The 24,136-nt window shown below is 39.0% G+C and overlaps 1 protein-coding gene across 2 annotated transcripts; it reads right to left on the bottom strand.

The window, feature by feature from the left end:
- Positions 1-385: 385 nt before the first annotated feature.
- Positions 386-16,996, bottom strand: LOC311081144 (uncharacterized protein). Of its 2 annotated transcripts, none has more exons than XM_084111556.1 (3): positions 16,929-16,996; positions 16,099-16,271; positions 386-2,325 (listed from the first exon to the last, which is right to left on the bottom strand). In XM_084111556.1, the coding sequence occupies exons 2-3, from the start codon at positions 16,217-16,219 to the stop codon at positions 911-913; spliced, it is 1,536 nt and encodes a 511-aa protein (XP_083967682.1). In that variant the 5' UTR covers positions 16,220-16,271; positions 16,929-16,996; the 3' UTR covers positions 386-910. The 2 variants fall into 2 exon arrangements, with proteins under 2 accessions (XP_083967682.1, XP_083967683.1); XM_084111557.1 differs by lacking the exon at positions 16,929-16,996 and adding an exon at positions 16,747-16,908.
- Positions 16,997-24,136: the final 7,140 nt, after the last annotated feature.

Below are 24,136 nucleotides of genomic sequence, written 5' to 3'. Positions count from 1 at the left end.
AGGACAGAAAAAGTACCATAGTTGGAGAATCACCCATATATTGAAAGAAGTGTTTCATGTTGTCACTTCACATTTAATAGCCTCTTAGAATAAAATTGCTATGTAAATTCACAGTGCCTCATTTGAGCTGCATTAAACAGTGTGTAATATACATCTAAATGCCAGGTCAGATGCTGCTTCTGTGCCACCTGTACTGCAGAGCTGGGTGTTTGTTCATACAGATTTCATCAGACAGCCTAAAGCCTCTTACGTTGTTGATTTAAATTTCAAAAAACAATTTGACATTTGCTCGCAATGTTTTTTCTTACAAAAACCTCATCATTTTGAAGGACAATTGTCTATTACAGTATACAACACAGATAGAAGGGTGCCAATAAATCTGTGGTGATATACAACACGCTTTAAGAAAAGTTTATTTTCATCACACTGTAAAGTGATCTAGAGGAAAAGCAATTGAAAAGGTCAAATTCCAAAGATTTTACATATAAACTGGGTCAGCAAACTGTTAATTACAGTTAGTACCATGGGAAGTAGGGGTGCAGAGCATGACCCCTGGCGTGGAGCCCAGGAAAAAAAATTTAATCAGCTGTATAAACTTCTATATAAATGGAATACGACTTGACTGCGGTGCTGAATTACAAAGCTGGTGCAAAAATCCTCATTGCTATGATCATGCTTTCACAAACGCTGTTTTTTTTCATTAGTTTTATTTTATTATTGAAAGGAAAATGTGAAGAACATTTACATATTCATCTAAATGCCACTTTGGATCATATGTGAACCTCAAGGTTGCTTTATTTCTTCAAGTCTTTCCACAGTGATGGCACATGAAAGGCTTATTATGAATCACCTCAGGAATGATTTAATGTCTGTGAAACTCATTCCACACTGATGACATAAAAATGTTCTTTCAAACATGAATCCTCATGTGGTACTTAAGGGTTGCTTTATATCTAAACGTCTCTTCACAGTGACCACATTTAAACGGCTTGTCTCCAGTGTGAATTCTCATGTGCCTGTCAAGGTTTCCTTTCTGGTTGAAACTTTTTTCACATTGTTTGCAGGTGAAAGACTTCTCCACAGTGTGAATTCTTATGTGGTCTTCAAAGTTTCCTATTTGATTGAAACTCTTTCCACACTGAAGGCACATGTAGGGTTTCTCTCCAGAGTGAATTCTCAAGTGGACTTTAAAGTGTCCTTTATCATTAAAACTCCTTCCACACTGAGGGCATGTATAAGTCTCTTTACTGGTGTGAATTCTCATGTGCTTTTTCAGGCTTCCTTTCAGAGTGAAACTTATTTCACACTGCTGGCAGGTGAAGAGGCTTTGACCAGTGTGAATTCTCATGTGGGTATTAAGGTTTCCTTTTCGGTTGAAATTTTTTCCACACTGTTGGCAGGTGTAAAGCCTCTCTCCAGTGTGAACTACCATGTGGACTTCAAGATTTCCATGTTGAGTGAAACTCTTTCCACACTGAGGACAGGTGTAAGGCTTCTCTCCAATGTGAATCCTCATGTGCCTGTTAAGGCTTCCTTTTTGAGTAAATCCCTTTCCACACCGTTTGCAGAAGAAAGGGCTCTCTCCAGTGTGAATCCTCATGTGTTCTTTAAAGTGTCCTTTTTGAAAGAAACTCTTTCCACACTGAGTGCACATGTAGGGTTTCTCTCCAGTGTGAACTCTCATGTGGACTTTCAGGTTTACACGTTGATCAAAACCCATTCCACACTGAGGGCATGTGTAAGGCTTCTCTCCAGTGTGAATTTTCATGTGCCTGTTAAGGCTATCTTTCAGAGTGAAACTTATTTCACACTGATGGCAGTTGTAAGGCTTCTCTCCAGTGTGTACCATCATGTGCTTGTTAAGGCTTTCTTTTTGAGTGAATCTGTTTCCACACTGTTGACAGGTGTAAGGCTTCTCTCCAGTGTGAATTCTCATGTGTACTTCAAGGTTTCCTTTACTGAAACTCTTTCCACATTGAGGACACGTGTATTGCTTCTCTCCAGTATGAATTCTCATGTGCCTACTAAGGCTTCCTCTTTGATTGAATCTGTTTCCACACTGTCGGCAGATGAAAGGGCTCTCTCCAGTGTGAACTCTCATGTGGTCTTTAAGGTATCCTTTTCTATTGAAACTTTTTCCACACTGTTGGCATATGAAGTGACTTCTAGTCTCCGTCTTCTGAACTCTTTTTTGTGAGGAAGTCTTTTCAGGCTGTGAGCAACTAAAAGATTTTTCCCCAGTTAAGAGATCAGGATGGTTGTTATATTGAGCTTTCTCTTCAATTTCATTTAGTACTTCAGTCTCCTCTTTCAATGCCATCAGGTCTAAAAAAAAAGACAAATAAAATTTAACCCCACTTTCATGGCACAAAGCACCAGACATCAAAACATTTATACATGTAAAGCATTAAAACCAACATACAACTAAATCCTATACCCACTGTGGAAGAAATTTAATATGTTCTATCTGTGTGCATTTTCTTATTTTCATAGTAAGCCTCCCTTGCACCTTTCAATCAGCTTAATCAAGAAGTTTAAAGATCAAAGTGGGTGAGCATGAGGAGGGTATCCATACAGCTAACTACGTTTTGAAAAACCTAATGGGATCCGATCCCTCTTTGGATTCTGGTAATCCCTCTTTGGAATCTGGTAAGCCCACTAACCTCAAGTTCGAACATCGGCTCCTATCTTCCATCTCCATTATTTACACAGAGAGTGATACAATTTGTCAGTCATGATCTCTTAATATCTTGCTTGTGAGCTTGTACAGTGGTGTGAAGGGAATCATATCACAATTCCATCTACCAGCGATGGGTCATTCCAAACTTATAACAAACATTCCGTTTCCTCCCTGACAAAAATATTGCCGATTTTCTTTTAGTAAATTATTACATGGTCTGATGAGTTTTTGGTCTGATGGTTGTGCAGGGAGTTTGTCCTCGCTTGTTTCCCCCTCGTTCCTTTAATTTTTAGGGTCTTAACCCCTCAAACAGGGGTCTAAACAGATTTTAGCTCCACACCTGAACCAACAAATCAAGATGTTCAAGGTATAACAGGTAAGTGTGTTGGATCAGGGTTGGAATTGAAGAATGCAGGAAGGTTGCCCTCCAGACAGGTTTGGCCACCCGTCCCATAGAAGATGTAACAAATAGGAGATTGAGATCAGTCTATAATTAACCAGACCTCCTGGGTCAAACTAGGTTTTTTAAATAAAGTGTTTAGCTGCCACCTTGAAAGTTCTTGAGACGTGTCCTAAAGCAAGTAAAGTGAGCAATATTTAGAAGGCTTCTCAGATAACATGCAACACCTCTTTCAGTAGCTTGGTGGTGTGGTGGCAAACAATTTTCTATTACTGAATAAGAGACAAACGTGTAACAATTGTCTTTAAAGGTTATTTATTCCCTGGCAAGGAAAGGTCAGCAGTCATACAGTCATAAAAAGTGCCTGCAGAGTGTGACCATAAGAGACGGGCATCCTTCCTTTTTTATAGTCCCTAGCTAACACTTCATAAGGACAAATGAAGATACTTCTTAGCCATCTTATCCTGGTACCCTTAAATGGAGCCCCTCTGTCTCATTCATAAATTCAGCCACACAATACTTTTGTCAAGTCACGTATACAAGGTCATACACATACATACATTCATAAAGGTTAATAACAGTTCTCTGTTCCATCAATGTAGCAGAGAATCATGGGACTCCACATGCAATCCCTGAGCATTTTAATGCTTTAATCTAATTACTATTGTAAGTTCATATTGGGTATGTTTTGTCTTGGTCTAGGTATTTAAAACTAAAGACTGTAAAGGCTATTAAAGGGAATTTCCGTTTAGGAATAATAAAATGTTGCTCGACCAACCTAAACAGCTAGAGTAATATTACAATAAACAGAAGTAAGGCTCACCCTAAGTGAAGGTGGGAAACCATTGCATGACCAAACCAAAGCTACTATCAGAGAAAGTAAGTTGGTCTGCTTTTATCTGTAGTAGTAGTCAAGGCCTCTGATTAGAGATACTGTTACTTTAATTCAAGTGAATACAGATCTATGGGGACTGAACAAAATACTTTTAGAGAGAGGAAGCATGAGAGCGGCCATCTAAATAGTATAGTCAATTACCTCTGTCTAGTGACCAAGTCTGGCAAGTTTGTGATAGTGGGATCCACGTAAAACATTGGTATCCGACTGAACAAGTGCAATAAGAGTAAAGAGTTAAATAGAATAATTAAATGTCTAGATAAATTATATAAATTACCAATACCCAATAGGCATTCCAACCTAATTTCAAGGTCAGGACAAAATGGAGTCAGATAAAAGTAAATTGGAATTAAACTACTTTGCCACACAGAAAAGACAGAACGCACAGTTAACCCTTCACCCGCTTGTCAGAAACAGTGGTTGGGCCGATAAATGTTTTGTTACTTGCTTGAGCAACTTAATATATAAATCTATATTGAAGTAATGAATTTAATAATGTGTTGTTTAAATGTCGAGCGTTTAAACGTGACGTCTATGAAAGACTGTTTAACTGTACCAAGTACACTATGTACAAAGTGAATCACAATGCTGACAAACCATTTTCAGTAACAAATTTTTGAAATAAAAATAATGAATAAATGTTGTGTTTGTCGTATACAGCCGTGGATCAGTTATGCACTGCAAACGCATCATGTGACAGCACAATGAGCCTGTGCTGCTTCTGCATAAAATACACACTGCAATACTGCAAACGGAGGTATGTTTGAACTTGGCGCTAGGAACAAAGATCCAGTATAGTCCCAGAAGAATGCATATTGCTTGGATGCTATGAAGGTTTTGTCTGTTTAAAACTATTAAGGATTGTGTCAGGAAACTTGTGTAAAGAGCACATCTGTCAAACTCCAGTCCTGGAGTGCCACTGTCCTACAGAGTTTAGCTCCAACCTGCTCCAAAACACCTGCCTGGAAGTTTCTAATAATCCTGAAGACCTTGATTAGCTGAATCAGGTGTGTTTGATTAGGGTTGAAGCTAAACTCTACAGGACGAGTTCCTCCAGGAACTCAATTTGACACCCCGATATAGAGGGTATGAATTGACATAACTTTCCTGCTGGGACAAACCCCTCAGCGCAACTGAGTGGCAAAACATCCTGCAACTTAAATGGCTCTGCTAGGAGAAACTGCATAAACATGAGTAAAACAAATGATTATCTGCTTAAAAGCAGTTACACTCAACAGCACTGTTGGGCAGTAATGCATTACTAGTAATGAATTACAGTGGTATTATTACTTTTCACAGTAACTAATTACTAATAAGATTTCAGTAATAATATTACAGTTACTATCAATAAAATAGCTTGTTATCTATTATTAATCTTTTTAGAAAATATATTTTTCTTACAACCTTACATGATTTCTTTTGACTGCATATATAATGAAACATAATCGTATCTGGGTAAAAGTTGACTTGCTACAATAAGTTTCAAGGAACGTATGGCAATTTATAAGATTAATACTTCACTTCCAAAACGTAATGTTTTGATAGTGTAGATCATTCTGGTAATAAAAAATGTTGCTTATTTGCAGATCAATACATATTAAATGTCAGCATTAATCTTTCTTATTAGTGCTGACTAATCGAATAGTGCTGGCTAGAATAAAAAAAATGTGGTTCATCGCTTCATCCACCACCGAATACAACATATTGCTCTTCAGACCATAAACACAAGCAGAGGACAGTTTGAAAGCAGCTGCCCATCAGCCATCACTGCAAAGAATTATGTAAAAAAAAAAATAATAAAAAAAGCCTTGACTTGGCTTGTGTCATGATCACCTTCATCGTCACTGCCTTCATCATCTACTACGTCGCTGTCATCGTCACATCACTGTTTCTGTCACTGTCTTCTGTTAGTCCCTGTCCGCACCACAGTTCCCAGCATCCTCCTTGACCTACCTACACCTGCACCTCCTCTGCCATTACCTGCACCTGCCAGCGATCATCATTAGCATCACAGCTGTCTGTCATTGTCTAGTCATCATCTGTGTATTTAAGTTCCTGCTTGTCCTGTCATTTGTTGTCTGGTCTTGAATGTATTAAGTTGTTGTCTGTACCTATCCTAACGGTTTAATAAATTATCTTCTTCATATTTACCTTCTTCATCATCTTCGTGCCTCCATTACAGAGCAACTCTTACAGCTTGTGAAATGAGAAAGTTTCACATTTTGATTATGATTAAAGCCATCTTTGATTACCTTTGTTCGAAAAACTCACAGCAAATACTGGCAGGTTCAACATCCAGTTATGTGCAGTGCTAATCTGTCGAATGCATAACATTATAAGAACAACACTATTGTAATAGCATGTTGACAAATGATTGTACTTTTTTACACTTGGTCCTTTTCAGGGGTTTGTGTGAATTTTGGACCACAAGTGAACACCAAACAATCTCAGACCCCTTTAAAGCAAAGCAAACGGAGATAGTCTCGAAAGGTGGTCGAAGTATAATTTGCTTTAAGCTAACGATATGGTTAACTAAAAACGTGCGTTGTGCAGTCCCACCAGGATTTCACAATATTTTGTTGTGAATTGTTTTGGGGGTTTTTTTGCAATCAAAATGACTGATTTTGTAGTGGTCATTTCCAGAAACTTGTGAAACATTTGCAATGTTTTTATAATTAGGATACCACATTTACCATATTATGTATTATATTTATTTTGGTCTTTTAACAAAATTCTGATTTCAACTCTTAAATCAACCTATGGGCAATTGTTCTTCCCGAATTAATTATAATATAATTTTTCTAAATTGTTTGGCTATTAAATATCTACCTAGACTGGTCAATCAGTGTGTTTACATGCACCCTCATTATAATGGGATTTTAACAATATTGTGATTAAACTTTATCTCATGTAACGCAGCAGCAGCGCAGGCAACCCGGCATTGAGATCCCGTCCATAAAAATGTATTTTGAATTTGATGCGAGTAAATTAAATTAATTATTTTTTAGAAGGCATCTGTCTTGACTCTGATATGGCAAACAGGAACATGGTTTGTGTAACATTAGCAACACATTATTAGCTGATTGATAACTTCAGTCAAGCAAAAGGCTAATAATATTAATTACTGTTATGTGTCCGACGTTGTAGAGATCGATACATAAAAAGTATTACCATTCTGATACATCAACTTGTAGTCGAGCCTGTATAATTGCCATTGTGCAGCGTTTACTGCAGTAAAGTTGACCGAGTGGATCAGATATTCTGAGCTGGTTTGAGTGAGTGGAGGTGGAGCTCATTTGCATATTCATATATATCTGGTTGATTTAGCATTGTATTCAGCATTTGCAAAAAAACTGGAGTAACTGACTGTGAACACAAATCGCTCAGGGCTAGAGCCCTGCACGGGCCTCAAATCTAGGCCCGAGCCCGGCCCTGGCCCGAGACGCTCAGGCCCTAGCCCGACCCGTGTCCGACAGCTCATCAGAATTATCAGCCCGAGTCCGACCCGAGCCGTTTTTTTTTTTTTTTTTTACAGCGGCAGACTGCCATTAAAATATGTCCGTTTTGTTAGTTATGTTTCTTTTCTTTTCATTTCTTTATTAAGTTAATTTAGACAAATGTTTGGAGCATTAAAAAAAAAAAAAAAAAAAAAAATGACGACCAAGCAAGCCAGCCAACAGCGAGTAAAACATGTTTGATCAATTTAGCCTCTCAAATCAACGCTAATACTTTACTTAGCTACAATAAAATCCATAGATATAAAACACTTCAAGCATATCACACAGACAGTTAGTTTTTAAAGTTTATTTATTAAACCACAGTGAGTAATTTTTTTTGAAATACTGAGGCAGGCTCAGGCTGCTCGCAACAGCGCTCGCAAACGAAATGAGCAATAGTCAATCTAAACAAATTAAATTAAATAAATCAAAAACAGGTTATCTTGCAGGTTATCTTACCTCAAAATGCACCACAGAACATGGCCATTCTTTTTTCCAGTAGTTTCCAACAGTTAAACGAAAATAAAGTCCAATCAAACGAAAAGTTAGAACAGTCTCTTACAGAGCACCGTGGAGAAAAAGAATAGCATCTACAGTGGAAGACTTTTAACCCAGTCCTCTCTTCTATCACTCTGCGATTTTTCTCTTAATATTCTCCATTATTTGCACATGAGTTGAATCGTTGGTTCCGCTGACGGGAAACCTTCTGTGTGTGTCGTGCGACTGTCATGTCAATCATGTCAGTGTAATTATAAGATTATGAAAGTTATGAGGTTATTAAATGTCTTTCTATGTTTGTTTTTCTATCGTCGACGTCAACTTCTCATATATTTTTTAATTAATGTCTAAAAATATAAAAAGAAGGATAACCCCAAAAAGGCCCGATGCCCGGCCCACATGTGAACTATGACGTGAAAATTGGCCAGAAGCCTGGCCCTAGGAGCGTAAAAAAGTCGGGGCTCGGGCTGAAATGCAGGGCTTTACTCAGGGCTCACTTAATTTTTCCATTCGCCAGTTTCAATTTAGTTTGGTCATCAGACGCTTCCATACAAATAGGCTAATCATCATAGCTACTTCTGTTAAAAGACCTCTACAAATGATTCGTTCATGACATACACTTGTCTCTTGTCATTCCAAACGCTCACAAACACTGTGACACATCAATGCCTTAATTATAATTTCAAGTTAAGCTTGCAAGATGATATTTAATGATTTAACTACTTAATGTGTGTTGAATAATGTATGGAGCGAATGCTAGTTCTCACCAGTAGATTTAAATAAACTACATCACTGAAAATGCACTTTTTAACATTTCGAATGAATGCAGGCACTGATATTAGCCAACTATTTCAAATCAAAAAAGCAAAAAGAATATTACACAAAAGACATCTAAGACAATATGACTAGACAAATGTCAAAGTTTTTGTTTACATAATATAAATTAATATATATTATATTTATATATGTGTGTGTGCGTGACTGTGTATCTAAACATATACACACACACAAACATACATACAGTAAATGTATAAATATGTGTGTGTGTATATATATATATATATATATATACACAGACATGCAGACATGTAAATATAAATTATATACACATATGTAAACAAAAACTTTTATGTTAGATGTGATTAATTGATTAAATGATTCAGATAAATAAATAAAGGTACAAAACCTTCCTTCCAAATTTGGAGAAGTAGGCCTATAGTTGTTTCCTGATCGGTCCATAACACCCCTCTTCCTCTGCCATGTTGAATAGCACGAGGCATGTTACGACCAAATTAATGAAAATATGCAAATGGCAAAATCAAGTGAGCCCAGAGCGGTTTGTGTTCAGATTGTGCGTTTTTAGCGAACCGTACCATAAGGCACTTGAACCACCTCCCCAGATGGTCTTGGTTCGGTTCGCTTTAAAGGGGTCTGAGATCGTTTGGAGTATTTCACATATGGGCCAAAACATCACGCGAACCACACTCAGACCCCTGGAAAAGGACCAAGTGTGAAAACACCCTAAGAAGAGCTGCACATTCGGACTACCAAGGTTGAGTTCACTTGTGCATTTGCGTCCTTTTCTGGAGATGTCAGCTGTAATATTGTTTTTTTCTGTTGTATATAATCTCTTACAGGAAGCGTTTGGTTGAGTTTTTCCAAAGTGCTTCAGTGCGTTCATCCTCTCTTCGTGCCTATTACACTATCTGCTTTCTGTATTTTCTACATTGCTATCTGATTCATCAAAACGATTCCATTTACACCTGGTCACATAACTGTGTTTTCGCAAAACGGATATAAATCTGATCTTCAATTCCCGCGCTATATGCAGATTTAATGGATTTCACGTCACCTAAAGCAACAGATATGAGCTGCATTTTATTGTTCATCAGCTAATTTCAAAATCAAATACACCAATAGGAGAGAGCGGCAACAGCACTGGTAAGATCATTTAGTTTCTTTACTTTTAATGAAGATGATTGTTGTTTTAAGCATCTGCGATTTACTTTCACTTTGATTTGCGATAGTTTGCGCATTGGCTTGATGAATAGATGCTCAGATGCTCATCTGCGGCGATGTGTGTTGCAGTAGCGTCGTCAAATCTGGCTATAACATGACATATAGCCTATAACATGCTCTCACACGTTTGTTATTTAGCATTGTTGGGAGGAGTACAATTTCCATATGTGGTTTCAACAACCAGATGCATTTACACTTGTCCTGTCAGGAATGTGGCCCAGATCCTCTCCTGAAGTGGTTTGAGCGATCTCCAGCTTTATATCCGTGTTATATTATAAACGCATGAACAGTGGCGCAAAAAGTGGGTATGCGCTATATGCGGCGCATAGGGGCGCTGCACCATGGGGGCGCCAAAGCGATGGTAAAAGTTATATATAAAGTTATATAAATTTTAGAAGACTAACAGGCTAGAGTAGGCGCCGGCGCCCTCATAAGATTCCATCATAGAATTTTGACATAGAAGGGTAATATCGCGAGCAGGCTGGGGCGCCGTGAGCGCTGAGTGAGCAGCAGGTACGAGTGAGTTGTCGTTGAAACTCGAAAATGATGGATAAAGCAAAAAAGCTGTCGGGGGCTAAAAATAAAAAAAGAAAGAGGGAAAAGGAGATGGTATGTCATGGGATGCGACAGCAGCTAAATAAGTGGATGGTGAAAGGCAACAGGTAGGATTTAAAGTGTGACGTCTGTGCTTGGAGGCTTGCAAATATTCATGTTAACAGACAAGCTAGCGTTTGCTAACACTGGGAATGTAGCAGCCAGAATACGTTGCTAGCTTAGAATATGCAAAACCGAGGTTGCTGAGCTGAAAACTGAAAAATATAAGGTAGCATGTACAATAAATGACAAGAATCTGGAAAACAAAAAAAACAAAAAAATCTAATAAAGCAATATGAACAGCCGCCAGCAGGGGCACTAATACGATCACTTAAATGCTATGTGTAAAAAAACAACAACTGAGGAAGAAGAGTGCCTACTAGCCACTGACAGAAAGTTCAATTATAAGGCGAATTATACCTACACTGCACTTTTAAATTTGCTTACATTATATTCTCCAACGTGGTGCCTGTGAGTTGCCCACTAAACACATTATATTAATAGCCCCAACTGGGGCTCCAGACTTCGACTAAAAAATGGTATCATTTTGCGACCTTTTTTCGTGCCGGTGCAACTAAACATTTGCACTTTTGCCTCTACAAAATTACCCAACTCTCTTTGATTATACGCTGTCATTTGCGTTGCGTATGAGAAACATCAAATGGCAAACGCACAAAAAGCGGAACAAAACTTGTTTGATCTGAGCAACGCAGAGCATAATCAGCTCGGCCAAAAAAAACAGTGATCGCGGGCAGAGCAGCTGTGCGGGCTGATCTCGATCACGCGAACATTATTACACAGAGCTGCACGATCCACTGAGAAGCATTTCAATTCAGCGCAGAATTCTCTGTCTCTATTATAAACCCACAGATGACTATGTGATTTAAGCTTGTTAAAAGCCAGATGAAACAGCGCTGATATTCTCAACATATTGACGCAAAAAACAGGCGAAACATTGTTCCAAGAACAAACCAGTTAGAAGACATTTCACTCCACAACTTATGAATTAACTGTAGTAAAACAAACTTTTTTTGGCAGAAATGTGCCTGTATATAGGCTATTCATATTAAACATGCTGTTATATTATTATAGTCATGAATAAATGTATTAAATGTAATGCAGTAATGTTTTTGTTTAGAAGTTATGGCAGTTTATTTATTTATTTTTGCATTTATAAATACTAAATGTTTGGACAACTGTTTTTGATAACACATACAATAGGTTTATAGAAAAAAAAGAAAAAAAGATCAATAAATAATTTCATTATTTTTCAGGAATTGTTGAGGTTTTTTTAAACGATTGTAAGTCTGAACCAGAATATCAAGATATTTTATTATTTTGCATATGATGGTGAAAAGTAAAAAAGCACCACCATGTTATATGTATAATAAATATTTTTTAGGATACACACTCGCACACAAGCAGACCCCTGGTATATAGTAACTAGCCTATATGTTTTATAATTACAAGTTTGTGTAATTTGGGATTTCTGTAGCCAGTGACACTTCATTATTTGTATTTTATGGCATTGCACATTTTTTGTTTTTATTTGAAGGCTGAGGCTCATTAATAAACACAACCCCAAAATTATCATCATTGGTTTTGAGATCTTACTTGCTGTGAATACCTTGTCTGATAGGCTACAGTATGTGGAATAGTATCAGGACATCCTGGCTAGAGGCGGATGGCCGGATGATGGGCCTATTTGGGAGAAAGTCCAGGGCTGTTTTTTAGCCCCAGTTCGTCCCTGGAATCATGCATAGATTTGCTACCAAACTTGGAGACTTGCAAATATTAATGTTAACAGACTGGCAAGTGTTTGCTAACTTAATGCAAAATAATGCATTATCTACATTTAGATTTTGGTTAAACCCTATGGTACCAATCCCATGCATGACATATTTTGTTAAAGTAAAATAACAACTGGTAAATATAAGGTAGCATGCACAATAAATGACTAGAAGCTGGAAAACATTACTTATGCAATAAGGCTGGTATATAATGGAAACAAATAGATTTTGTTTTACCATTAGCTGTCTATGTTAGCTGTGCTGTCAGACATACAGGCTATAGTTACATCTGCTGGGTGACATGGAAGCTGTAATTAGGGTCACATCTCATGTATATATGTATGTGTGTGTGTATATAAAAAAATATATATGGGTATGGGTATGTAAATATATGTATGTGTATGTGTATAAGTTGCAAACGACTTTTCTCTAGTGTTGTGACGTATTTCCCAGTGAAAAGGAATATTGAACAGAGGGCAGGGTTTTACTCTAGCGCTCTTCCTCTCCATCTCTGCTCATAACAGGCTAACAGTTTGAGGGAAGTGGTTAAGCGTTTCCCAACCCAAGCCATCAAACCTACATCATCAGAGAAGGAACGCCATTCCAGACCGGAAGTAACTTTTCAGACTTTGATTAAAGATTACAACGGCAAACGATTTTTTTCTGTGTATTAACTTGCACGGATTTATTTTTCACCACAAGACTAGTAATATGCGCTAACAAAGTAAACAGGGTCCATTTTGATTTCAGTTGGACTTTAAGAGAGAGAGAGAGAGAGAGAGAGAGAGAGAGAGAGAGAGAGAGAGAGAGAGAGAGAGAGAGAGAGAGAGAGATGTGACCCTGTAATTACATATCTATATAAGTGGAAGTGTAGAGGGAACCACTTGATACCAACAGATTCATTTCTTAATATTATTAATATGGAAAAAGTAATATGGAAAATCTATTACATAATTTCTGTCAGCACCACTACCGTCAAATACGATTGACAATTAGCATACAGTTTGGATTGGCGGTATGGTTCCGTTCTGGGCGAGGAGTAGCATGGATAAGAGCAGGGAGAGCAGCAATAACCCCCCATGGGGTAAACAAAACAGAACCAACATGAAAGTTTGCAAATATATTTAATTCAAAATGTTAAAGAACAACATATTTCGAGAATTTATTCTGATTCAAGGGGAATCAGAATGCCAAATCCCGACTGACGACAGGAGGAGCTGGGGATGGAGGAGGGTAATTCGCTCCTGAGAAACGCGATAGCTGCTGATAATACTGAAGGAGCTTATATATGTATACGGTGATAGGCGTCATATTCCTATAGGTGGATGTGGATCAGCTGAGGGTCAGCTGATGCGAACTTGACTAACGTGACCTGCCAGAACTAATGCTATGCTTGATGTTTGTTTGACAATGTCTTAGTGGAGAAGAACACAGGCAAGGGGTAAAAGAGACAGACATGAGGTCGGCGATGGCATCAAGTAAAGATGAGACCAGTTGATGACATCAGGTAGGAGTTATATTAGTTAGACCACACAAAACTAAATGTCCAGTATGGTTTGAAATTCTGTTGACCAACCTATTCACTGTGTCCTTTTTGGCTAAAAATTAGTGCAGACAGAGATGGAAAGCCACTCACCACTGAGGAGGAATTGGAGGAGAATGTGGAAAAGGGAGGTGAAGATGAGGTGGAAGAGAATGGGCTGAGACAAGGCATTACTCAGAAGATCCATCTGACTGGCCACCACCACACGAGATTGGGGACTCATTTAGGCAGTGTATAGTTGAGAATGGCCCACAGAAATGTCCTGATGGGTCGTATCCAAGATCAGACAAGAGTAGAAGGTGTTTTTCCAAAGCATAATGTTTTCGTTCAATGTCCAATGGAGAAAAAGTGCAGCGGGATTGGTTACTGTACTCCAAAAGCACAAATAAAGTGTATTGTTTTGCATGTAAGCTTTTTGGTGGAGCTAGAGTTGTTCACACGCTTTGTGGTGGGGTACAATAATTGTGTCTTTCAAAAACGCTGCAGCACCATGAAGCCAGTGGTGATCACATAAATGCTTATCTGTAGTGGAAAGAATTAGCATCACGCTTACGCCTTGGTAAAACTATTGACAGAACATTGCAAAAAGCCATAGATGCTGAAAAGGCACACTGGAGAAGTGTGTTAACAAGAGTGACTGACTGCATACTCTTCCTTGCAGAAAGGAACTTGCCACTAAGGGGGAAGAATGCTAAGTTAGATCCTAAAAATGGAAAAATGGAATATGATGTCACACTAGCAGAGCATCTTAGGAAGGTAGCTTCTAAAGAAACCACAGGATATCTTTCCTGGTGCACTCAAAATGAATTTTTAGATTCAAATTCAGAATTTGTACTTGGTCAAATTTGTGCCCAGGTCAAAGCCTCCAAGTACTTTGCAGTGGAGTTGGATTGCACACTTGACATTTCAAAGCAGGAGCAGTCCTCCGTAATAATCCGGTATGTTCATACAGACGACGGGTAAAGGCCTGGGGTGCTGGATAACCTGGGGTTGGAGTTGGCTAACTGTAGGGGGCAGAGCTATGACAATGGCTCAAATATGAGGGGTATACACAAGGGTGTGCAAGCATTGGTGCAGCAGAAGTGTCCAGAGGCACTATTTATCCCCTGCTGTAGCCACAGTCTGAATCTCCTGTTATGTGATGCTGCGTCATCAAACAGAATGTGTCTAACCTTTTTTGCCACTCTCCAAAGACTGTACACCAGTTTTTCGGCTTCAGTGAAGAGGTGGGATATTCTGAAAGAATTTGTGGACATAACACTGAAGCCTCTGAGTGATACCAGGTGGGAAGCAAAAATAGACTCCGTCAAAGCTGTACGTTTCCAGTTAGGGGGGATTCTTGATGCTTTGGAAAAGCTTGAGGAAGTGGAAAAAGACGGCAAAACTGTCTCAGAGGCAAAGTCGCTGTCAGGCGAGATTGTCAGCATGGAGTTCCTCATGTGCCTCCTGGTTAGGTATGATCTATTGTCAGAGATCACCTATGTCAGCAAGGCAATGCAAGCAGTGAACATCTCGATGGACACTGCCATTAGAATGATAGACTCTCTTAAAGAATTCTTGCTTAAGTATAGAGTGGAGGGCTTTCAAAAATCCCTTGACATTGCACACCGAATAGCCATTGAGATGAATGCTTCCCCTGAGTTTAGAGAGAGACGTTTCAAAAAGCAAAAGAGATTTCATGGTGATGATTCCAGCAGTGGCCATTATGAACAGGAGCCTGAGACCCATTTTAGGTGCATGGTTTTCAATGCAATTGTTGACATAGTAATTCAGGAGTTGCCTGACAGATTTTGCAATCTTCAGCTTGTGTCCGAAAAGTTTGTTCATTTTTAAAATGGAACACATGACAAAAGCTGAGTTGGAGGAATCAGTGACAAGATATGCCCTAGCTACCAATGGGCAAAATTGTTGCTGCATAGCCCTCTAACACTGGGTAGTTGCACCCCTGCGCATGAAGTGGCCAGGTGTAAACAGCCCCTTCAGCTTCAGCTCAATGTCCAACATTACTGACTATTTAAAACAATCATCTATTTTTATTTTTTAACTCTCACCCAGCCAGTTTTTTTTTTTTTTTTAAAGTTGCCAGCCGGTGTAAACAGCCCATTCAGCCAGCCGGTAGAAGCATTTTTGATAATTTTCACCATTGGACATTATAATAAGTATCTATGAGAATGAAACCAACCTGTTTGTTCCTCAGTTTCTTCTTGTTTCACTCTGAATGTTTCTTCAATCTTCACGTCTTCACTCTCCTCTTTAATAAACTCCATCTTTATGTTTTCAATCTCTTCTTTAATAAACGCCATATTTTTTAATAGTGTGTCACATGGATCTCAGTCGCTTCAGTGTGTTTGTGTCCTGTTTAAAATGAGAATTAACAGAAAGAAAAATAAATCCTAACTAAATCTCTGAGTGTGTCTCAATCAGCTCTAGTTCAGTTCACTGGTAAGAGAGTCAGTCAGAGAGAGTTAATGGACTTAAATCATCTGATTAAATAATAAAAGTTCACATTTATGATTTATATTTCGTATTCAATTATTTGTACATCACATTTAATAGATTACACTTTCATGAAAACATTTGCAGTTGGTTTGTAAAAGTTGTCATTACACATTAATACTGTTTGTTCTCGTTTATTTACACTGTTTGAGCAGCTGGTGACGTCACCGTGCGGTGATTCGAATCACTGAATCATTTTACGAATCAATTGATTCAACTGACTCGAGGTTCAAAAAAACTAAAAACCTCAGTTTCTCTCATCACTTCTTTCCAGTACATTAATTCGTGTTTACCAAAAACTGATTCACATTATGGAGAGCGAAATGAGACGCACCTTTTCTGTTACTCGTGAGTGGATGCGTTTTACTCCCAAAAATAACGCTCATTATTGTTAAATAAAGCATTGCAATGTTTCTTTCAAGAATGGTTAATTTATTGTACATAGCTTGTAAAATCGATTTAATTGACTGAATGTTTGCAGTGATTTAAACACTTTAAATTTGTTAAAACACAAACCTTTCTTCAACCGAATCACAACAGACACAAGAGCGCGGCGCATCCTTATGACGTCACACCACCAGACCAAAATAAAAGTCCCATTCACATGCTGCTCTCTGTCTCTCTCTCTGTCTCTGTCTGTGTATATATATATATATATATATATATATATATATATATATATAACCCTAACAGGCAAAACTGTAATGTTTGTGTGCAGAAATAATTTATACCCAATACTATAGTATTAATATGCAAATAGCTACAAATGGTGTTTAAAAGTTAAAAAAATATTTAAAACAGTATATGACTTAATAAAGAAGAGTTCATATTATGTCATTTTGGGGTGGGAGATATATGACCAAAATCTTGTTTCAAGATAAGGCATTATTTAAAAAAACGATAACAATAACAATAGAGATATTTTGGTTATTTAATATTTGGTATTAAAAATAAGAACAATGAAGCAAATTACACACAACACTGACTGCTTTGAATCAGGTAGGGAAAGCCACAGTGGCTGGTGGATGCCCAATTTTACCAGCCACTTTTTCCAGAATTCAAATTTATAAAAGAAAGTGCACTAGCATATTTTTAATTGCTTCAATACCATATTTTTTTATTATTAATACATATTTTATTAATATATGTACTATCAATGATGTACATACATAGCATACATTCGCTTATAGGCAAATAAAAAGTGTGAAAAAAGCCTGCGAGACCATAATAAAATCGTGTTTGGTCAGTTTGGTCATATTCTACAGTAATTGTAGGCCTACATGTTTAATGAACAAAACAAAAAAATATTGACTCAGTTACATAGGCATTAAAGTGTCACTTTAGTCTTCTTCAGAGTCATCATCATCTTCCTCCTCAGACGTCTCCTTCTCATCTTCAAGTTGGGCCTTTCTTCTTTTTGGCTCCTCTTTCCATGAAATCTGGCCTCCTCGCTCTGACGCTGGCCTGACGCCACAGCTGTATGGCTGAGTCGGGATCAAAGTCTTCAATGTCAGGGCTGGACAGCTGCACTGTGAGCCAGTCAGATAGTGTGTCCGACCTCAGACCTGACCTCCAGTCACTCTTCACTTGTTTCGTTCTCAGTGTGCTGTGGAGGCTGGAATACACAGTAATACATCGACAAGCTGAAGGAAATCAGGGCACTGGCCTCCCAGTTTCTGATTTATCTATGGCCAGGTCAGCTGGTCCATGTTCGGATGCTGCTGGTACAAACTGCTCTTGGGGGATGTCCACTGGGATCCCTCAAGAGGGATGTCACCTTGTCCTTTGTGGAGTTCACACGAGCCAGCGAGAGGTTATCTCTGGATGCTGCCAAGGTTACACCCTCAAAGTTGTCCGCTGGATTTTCTAGGCATGCCCTAAGCCTGGGTCCAGGTCTTATAATTGAACACAACAAAGCACAATGTTATATTAATTATATTTCAAAATATTCTGCCCCACACACATGCATACACACACACATACCTGTTCTTGTGTTTAGTTAAGACAGCCTGTGTGGCTGTCAGGCTGGTCTGAACCTCTGCCACTGTTGGAGATGGCCATTGCATGGATGCAGACAGGTTCCTGAGTGGGTCAGGCAGTCGTGCATAAAGCAGCTGAACATCACCACACAGGATCCAATGCATTGCAAGCATTACACTTCCTGCTCAGCTACTGTTCGGACGCTCTTGCTTATTGCTCCGCGCTTTGCTCTATCACTTTTATATTTTTATATTGTATCTCAATTTATCACCTAATTTTAATTTCAGCAAATCAGCTCAGTCCTCAAACGACAAAGCTTGGATTACTACAAAAAAGCAGAATTCATTTATCCGACCAGTCTCCTACTGAAAGCCATCAGCTTACATTCCGGGGAAAGGAAAACACAACTGCCTACATTCAAAAGGATAAGAGAGAAAATGCCTCTTCTGGTTCAAGAATCTACTTGCTGCACAAACTGCCACAGACTTTCACAAAGGATTGCAGTTACTGAAACAAGGTTACTTACGGGACCACCAAACCAGACAGAACACACAACAAAGCTTCGTCATGGACACCCTAGGCATATAGCCGGTGAGTCCCATGAAACTAGTGCTCCTCGACAGGTAGAGAAACAAGCCGATCGACTTACAAATCGATGGCACAAACGGAGTGAGACCCAAAGGCACTCAAGACATCAGATTGTCACGAGCATCACATATTGCCGCTATAGCATTCTCTACCCCAGATACGGCTCTGACAAAGATTGCAAACACTGGTCTCCTACCACCGCCTATACATCTTGAGAACAGATTTGAAGTACTAATGAATGTAAATGAGGAATCCCCAAACATGATGAATGTGATCGAACACAGACTGAATGGGCCAGTAGCTAACACTGATGCTAACTGGCGCTCAAGGTCAAGCAGACAGCGGCACTCAGCTCAGAGCGCAGCCGGGCCCAGGACTCTGATAGTGGGGGACTCCATAATCAGAAACATTAGCAGCAGGGATACAACTACGTGCTGCCTTCCACAAGCAACAACTTCTGATATAAACAGGGAACTTCAGAACATTCTGATGAAACATAAGACTGCAAATCGACTCATCATTCATGTGTGGAAGAATGATATTCATAAAGAGCAGTCAGAACTCCTTAAGAAGGATTTCAATGAACTTTTTGAAACACTTAAAAGACTGAAAGTTCAGACATTCATCAGTGGACCACTCCCAGCAAGAGGAACAAACAGGTTTTCACGGTTGCTTGGGCTAAATACATGGCTGCAAAAAACCTGCAACATAAACAGAGTAAACTTCATTGACAATTTCAATCTTTTCTGGAGTCAGAGACAACTGTTTCATCGGGATGGCCATCACCCAAACAAACTTGGTTCAAGAGTGTTAAAGGACAATCCCTCAATCATCCTTCTGCAGTGCCAATCTGAATGGCACACACACACCTGGACACAGTATGAATGACCACAGAACTTCACTTCTGCAGCAAAATGGACATGCGGTTGACATATCACACAAGGACAATGATAACACCACTCCGCCACAACAACCTCTGCTCACGGACTCAATCTCAGCTGAGCCCTGCCCACAGAGCTCACCACAGACAGCCATATTAGAACTGCTCGAAGATTCAGCACCCAAGGACGACTTCCTGGAAAACAGCCAGGGAAGCCAGGACAGCATATCACAGCCTCCGATAACACCAGAGCAACAGCCCCTTTCACCAGTGATGATTTTGCTCCTGTGAAAGTCAGGAAGAAGAGTGGCAGACTAAAAGCACCTTGGAGAAACTCAACAGCAGTGCAAAATATGAAAAGACAATGCAGAAAAGCAGAGCGCATTTGGCGGAAGACAAAACTTGTAGTCCATTATAACATCTACAACGAGAGCCTTAATGCTTTCAATATGGAACTAGGCAAAGCTAGACAGACTTTCTTCTCAAATATTATAAACACCAACTTAAACAACACACGCACTCTTTTTGCTACTGTAGAGAGACTGACAAACCCCCCAAGCCAGATTCCCAGTGCAGTGAATTTGCTTCCTTCTTCTCTGAGAAAATCAATAATATCAGAAAGGTGATCCGCACATCCTTGAGTTGCGCTGTCAATCTTATTTTTAAACTGCCTCCTCCTATCGGCGCCTATCCTCGCGGCTGCTAAAACTAGCTATCTAGCCATCACAAAACACAACTTCAAGTTAGTAATTCACTTACTTGCACATCCAAACGTAGTCCCGAAAACGTCTGCCCTTTTTGCCGATCCCATGGACGTTTCTGAATAGAATTCTCATTCAGTCCAACTGCGCCGATTGCATAGAGCAGATAGCCTTTATTGCCACACTCTGCTCCTGGGGTCTCATCTTCGCCAGCTGTATGGCAGTGCACTTGATTATGAGACTTGGATGACTCGTGGTCTTTTATTGCCTCTAATTTAAGGTTAGTTGTTCCTCTAACCAACAAATTGTTTGCATTTTCTGACCATGCATAGGTTCGACAGTAAGTACTGTGCATGGACTGGTCGTCGGGAAGGTAGGCTAACCATTCCCTCGTTTTCCCTTCATCATCAATGCGCCACTTGTTCAAAAAGTACTTTCTCTTTCTCTTTTTCTTTACTTCGCCCTCAACAGTTTGTACATTCATAGCTACTGCTGACTCCGTGGCGGGCCTCTTAACACCGGGATAGAATGTTTTTGAATATTGTATGTTGTGTTTCCATACCCCTTTGATTTTGGTTGTGTGAGTGTAAAAATAACAAATGGGAATTGAAACTAGACAGATGACTAAATTTGAACCTTGTGATTAACAATGAAGTAATCATTAAAACAAAGTTTGCTTTACCTGGTAACAGAAGGGTTTGTCTATGAAAACCAATCAGATTGTGGGGAAATTATGTAATGCAACATGACATTTTTGCCATACCTCCTTATTCTATAAAAACTGTTGTATTCGAGTTAGCTGGTGGGATTCTCAATGGAATTTGTCTGAGATCCTCCGGCCTTGCTTCTTGGGAGAGATTACCTGAGAACTGCTCGGGAAGACCTCCTGGCCGTGATTAAAGCATTTGAAGGACATTTACTGAGCTCTGTTTGTAGATTATTCCTGCGTAGGAAGAAAGCTTGTTAGGGAAGCAAGTTATTTAGGTAGACCATTTATTAAGCTTCGATTGGAGACAACCCAGGGAATGTCGATTGGAGACAACACAAAACCAATCAAATTAGTTACTCGACAAATGTGCATTATTGTTACTTAGCAACAGCATGTTGCCACCACTGTGGCTGGTATACAAGGCAAAGTCCCCTGCCACTTTGAAAAAGTACCCGCCATTGGCTGGTGGCGGGTGCTAATTTCCCACCCTGCTTTGAATGAACTGATTTGTGTATATATATATATATATATATATATTAGTGGTGGACCGTTATCGGCGTTAACGTGCTGCGTTAACGTGAGACTCTTATCGGACGATAAAAAAAATATCGCCGTTAATCTATTCTCAAAGTTGGGTTGGGAGCTGGGTCTATACTACGCAAGCTATGATGACTTTCACCTTGATATTTTAGCGCGGATGTATACCTAGCCGAATTCGGTTCGGTATTCGGTACGCATTTTCAAACCGAACGGGTCGTTGGACCATTTTTCCTGCCGACCAAAATGTCGTTATTTCAAATGTAGGCGGGTCGTGCGTGGCAAGAGCGCTCATAATGTAAGAGACGCTGGCGCGACCACAACATTGCCCAACATCAAATGGCAAGCGTAATGCAAGCGGAACGAAACTGAGCTACTCGTTATTGTGTGGTTGACAGACCGTTGTTTATCAGTTTGGACCAAAGCAGCGCGAGCCGATCTTGATCAAGTGACACTGTTACTACACAGCGCTAAGAGATCCAGTAAAGAAAGCATTTGAATTAGCTACTTAAGTAATAACATTGCTGCGAGATCTAGTGAGAACATTCACATTTCTCCGTTATTAACGGATCAAACAGCGCGTGGAAGCCAGGAATAAACATTGTGCCATGATGAATGAACTATCCAGTGTCCACAGATCTGCAACATTCACCATGGATTTACTGTAGTAACACTAACTGCAACCATGAAAGTTTGGCAGGAATAGTAGGCTATAATGCTTTCAAGTAACATTACGTTGGTTTTATTTTGACATTATGAATAAAATTGTTGCCTTCAAATGTTAATCTGAACTAAAAATAGACCTTTGTTTATAACTACTACAATATTAGGCTACATTTCATTTTTTCCAAGGAGCTGTTTTGTTTTATATGCTCATAAGAAGAGTCTATTATAGCTCCATCATTGCTCAAAGTAAAAAAAAATAAATAAATAAATAATCATACTTTATTATGTTAGTTTTAATTAAAAAAGTTCACAAGTTCTTTTAAATGTCACTTTGTATTTAAGAAACACGTGCCCTTTAGTCATTATTTGGGTAGCACACATATTCTGAATACCTTCGGCAGAATTCAAATGAGCCATTTTAATCTAGATTAATCTAGATTAATTCCAAGATTACAGTGAGATTAATCTATATTAAAAAAATTAATCTATGCCCACCACTGATTTCAGAGTTACAGTTTTCCTTCTTTCCGCCAGCAGCCATATCACCCTGTAGCCCAAGACTGGTTGCCCACTGAAGCTAAGCAGGGTTGAGGCTGGTTAGTACCTGGATGGGAGACCTCCTGAGAAAACCAGGTTGCTGCTGGAAGAGGTGTTAGTGAGGCCAGTAGGGGGCGCTCATCCTGTGGGTCCTAACACCCCAGTATAGTGATGGGGACACTATACTGTCAAAGAACAGCATCCTTTGGATGAAGCGTTAAACCAAGGCCCTGACTCTCTGTGGTCATTAAAAAATACCAGGATGTCCTTTGGAAAAAAAAAAGAGTAGGATTGTAACCCCGGCATCCTGGCCAAATTTGCCCATTGGCCTCTATCCATCATGGCCTCCTAATCATCCCCATAAATCATCCTAATTTGGATGAATCATCCCCCTAATCACCCCCACCCTTCTATGTAAAGCGCTTTGAGTACCCAGAAAAGCGTTTTAATGTAACAAATTATTATTATTCTTTCATACCTCATATATTTGTGGGTTATCTGGATTTAACTGATTATGATTTGACTCGATCCTTATTGTTTTATCTTTTTTCAGAGTTGTCAGAGCAGTGCAGTTCTGTTCAGGAGGAGGTTTATTTACAGTAAACTGGATTAGATGAGAATAATTATGCTCATACTTTCACTGATCAAGTGTTTACAGTATGATCAGATGGTCTGGGTTTATATATTTTACATTTATCAATAATTTTACAATTAACAATACCTTTTTTTAATAAAATGATACATTTTATTGAAAGATCATTTTGATAGTAATAATATAAATGATTTATGTGACACTAGAATAAGAACTGAATGACTGATTTCCATCAACACAAATAGAGCTTGGGAAAAGCACAGATACACACCGTCACTCATCGTGACTCACAAACACACACTGTCTTTATCTTCCTGTCTTTATGAGGATTCATTACACACATTTATTCTGACATTATTTCACTGACAGAAGAAGAAAACTGAGGTTCTGTGATAATATTAGTCCCGTGCGGATTGGCATCTCTGTGATTTGGCGGGGGTCGTATATAATATTTTTTCAAGGTTTTTGTTTCCTGTGCGCCTTTTTATCCATCTTTCGCGAAGAATGGAGGCTGTGTTGGAGTGTTTTGATAGT

The sequence above is a fragment of the Abramis brama genome, assembly GCF_963993115.1.
Source record: "Abramis brama genome assembly, chromosome: 4".
NCBI classification, from domain to species: Eukaryota; Metazoa; Chordata; class Actinopteri; order Cypriniformes; family Leuciscidae; genus Abramis; species Abramis brama.
The sequence above is the reverse complement of the archived record's forward strand: the minus strand, read 5'-3'. Positions and strand labels throughout refer to the sequence as shown.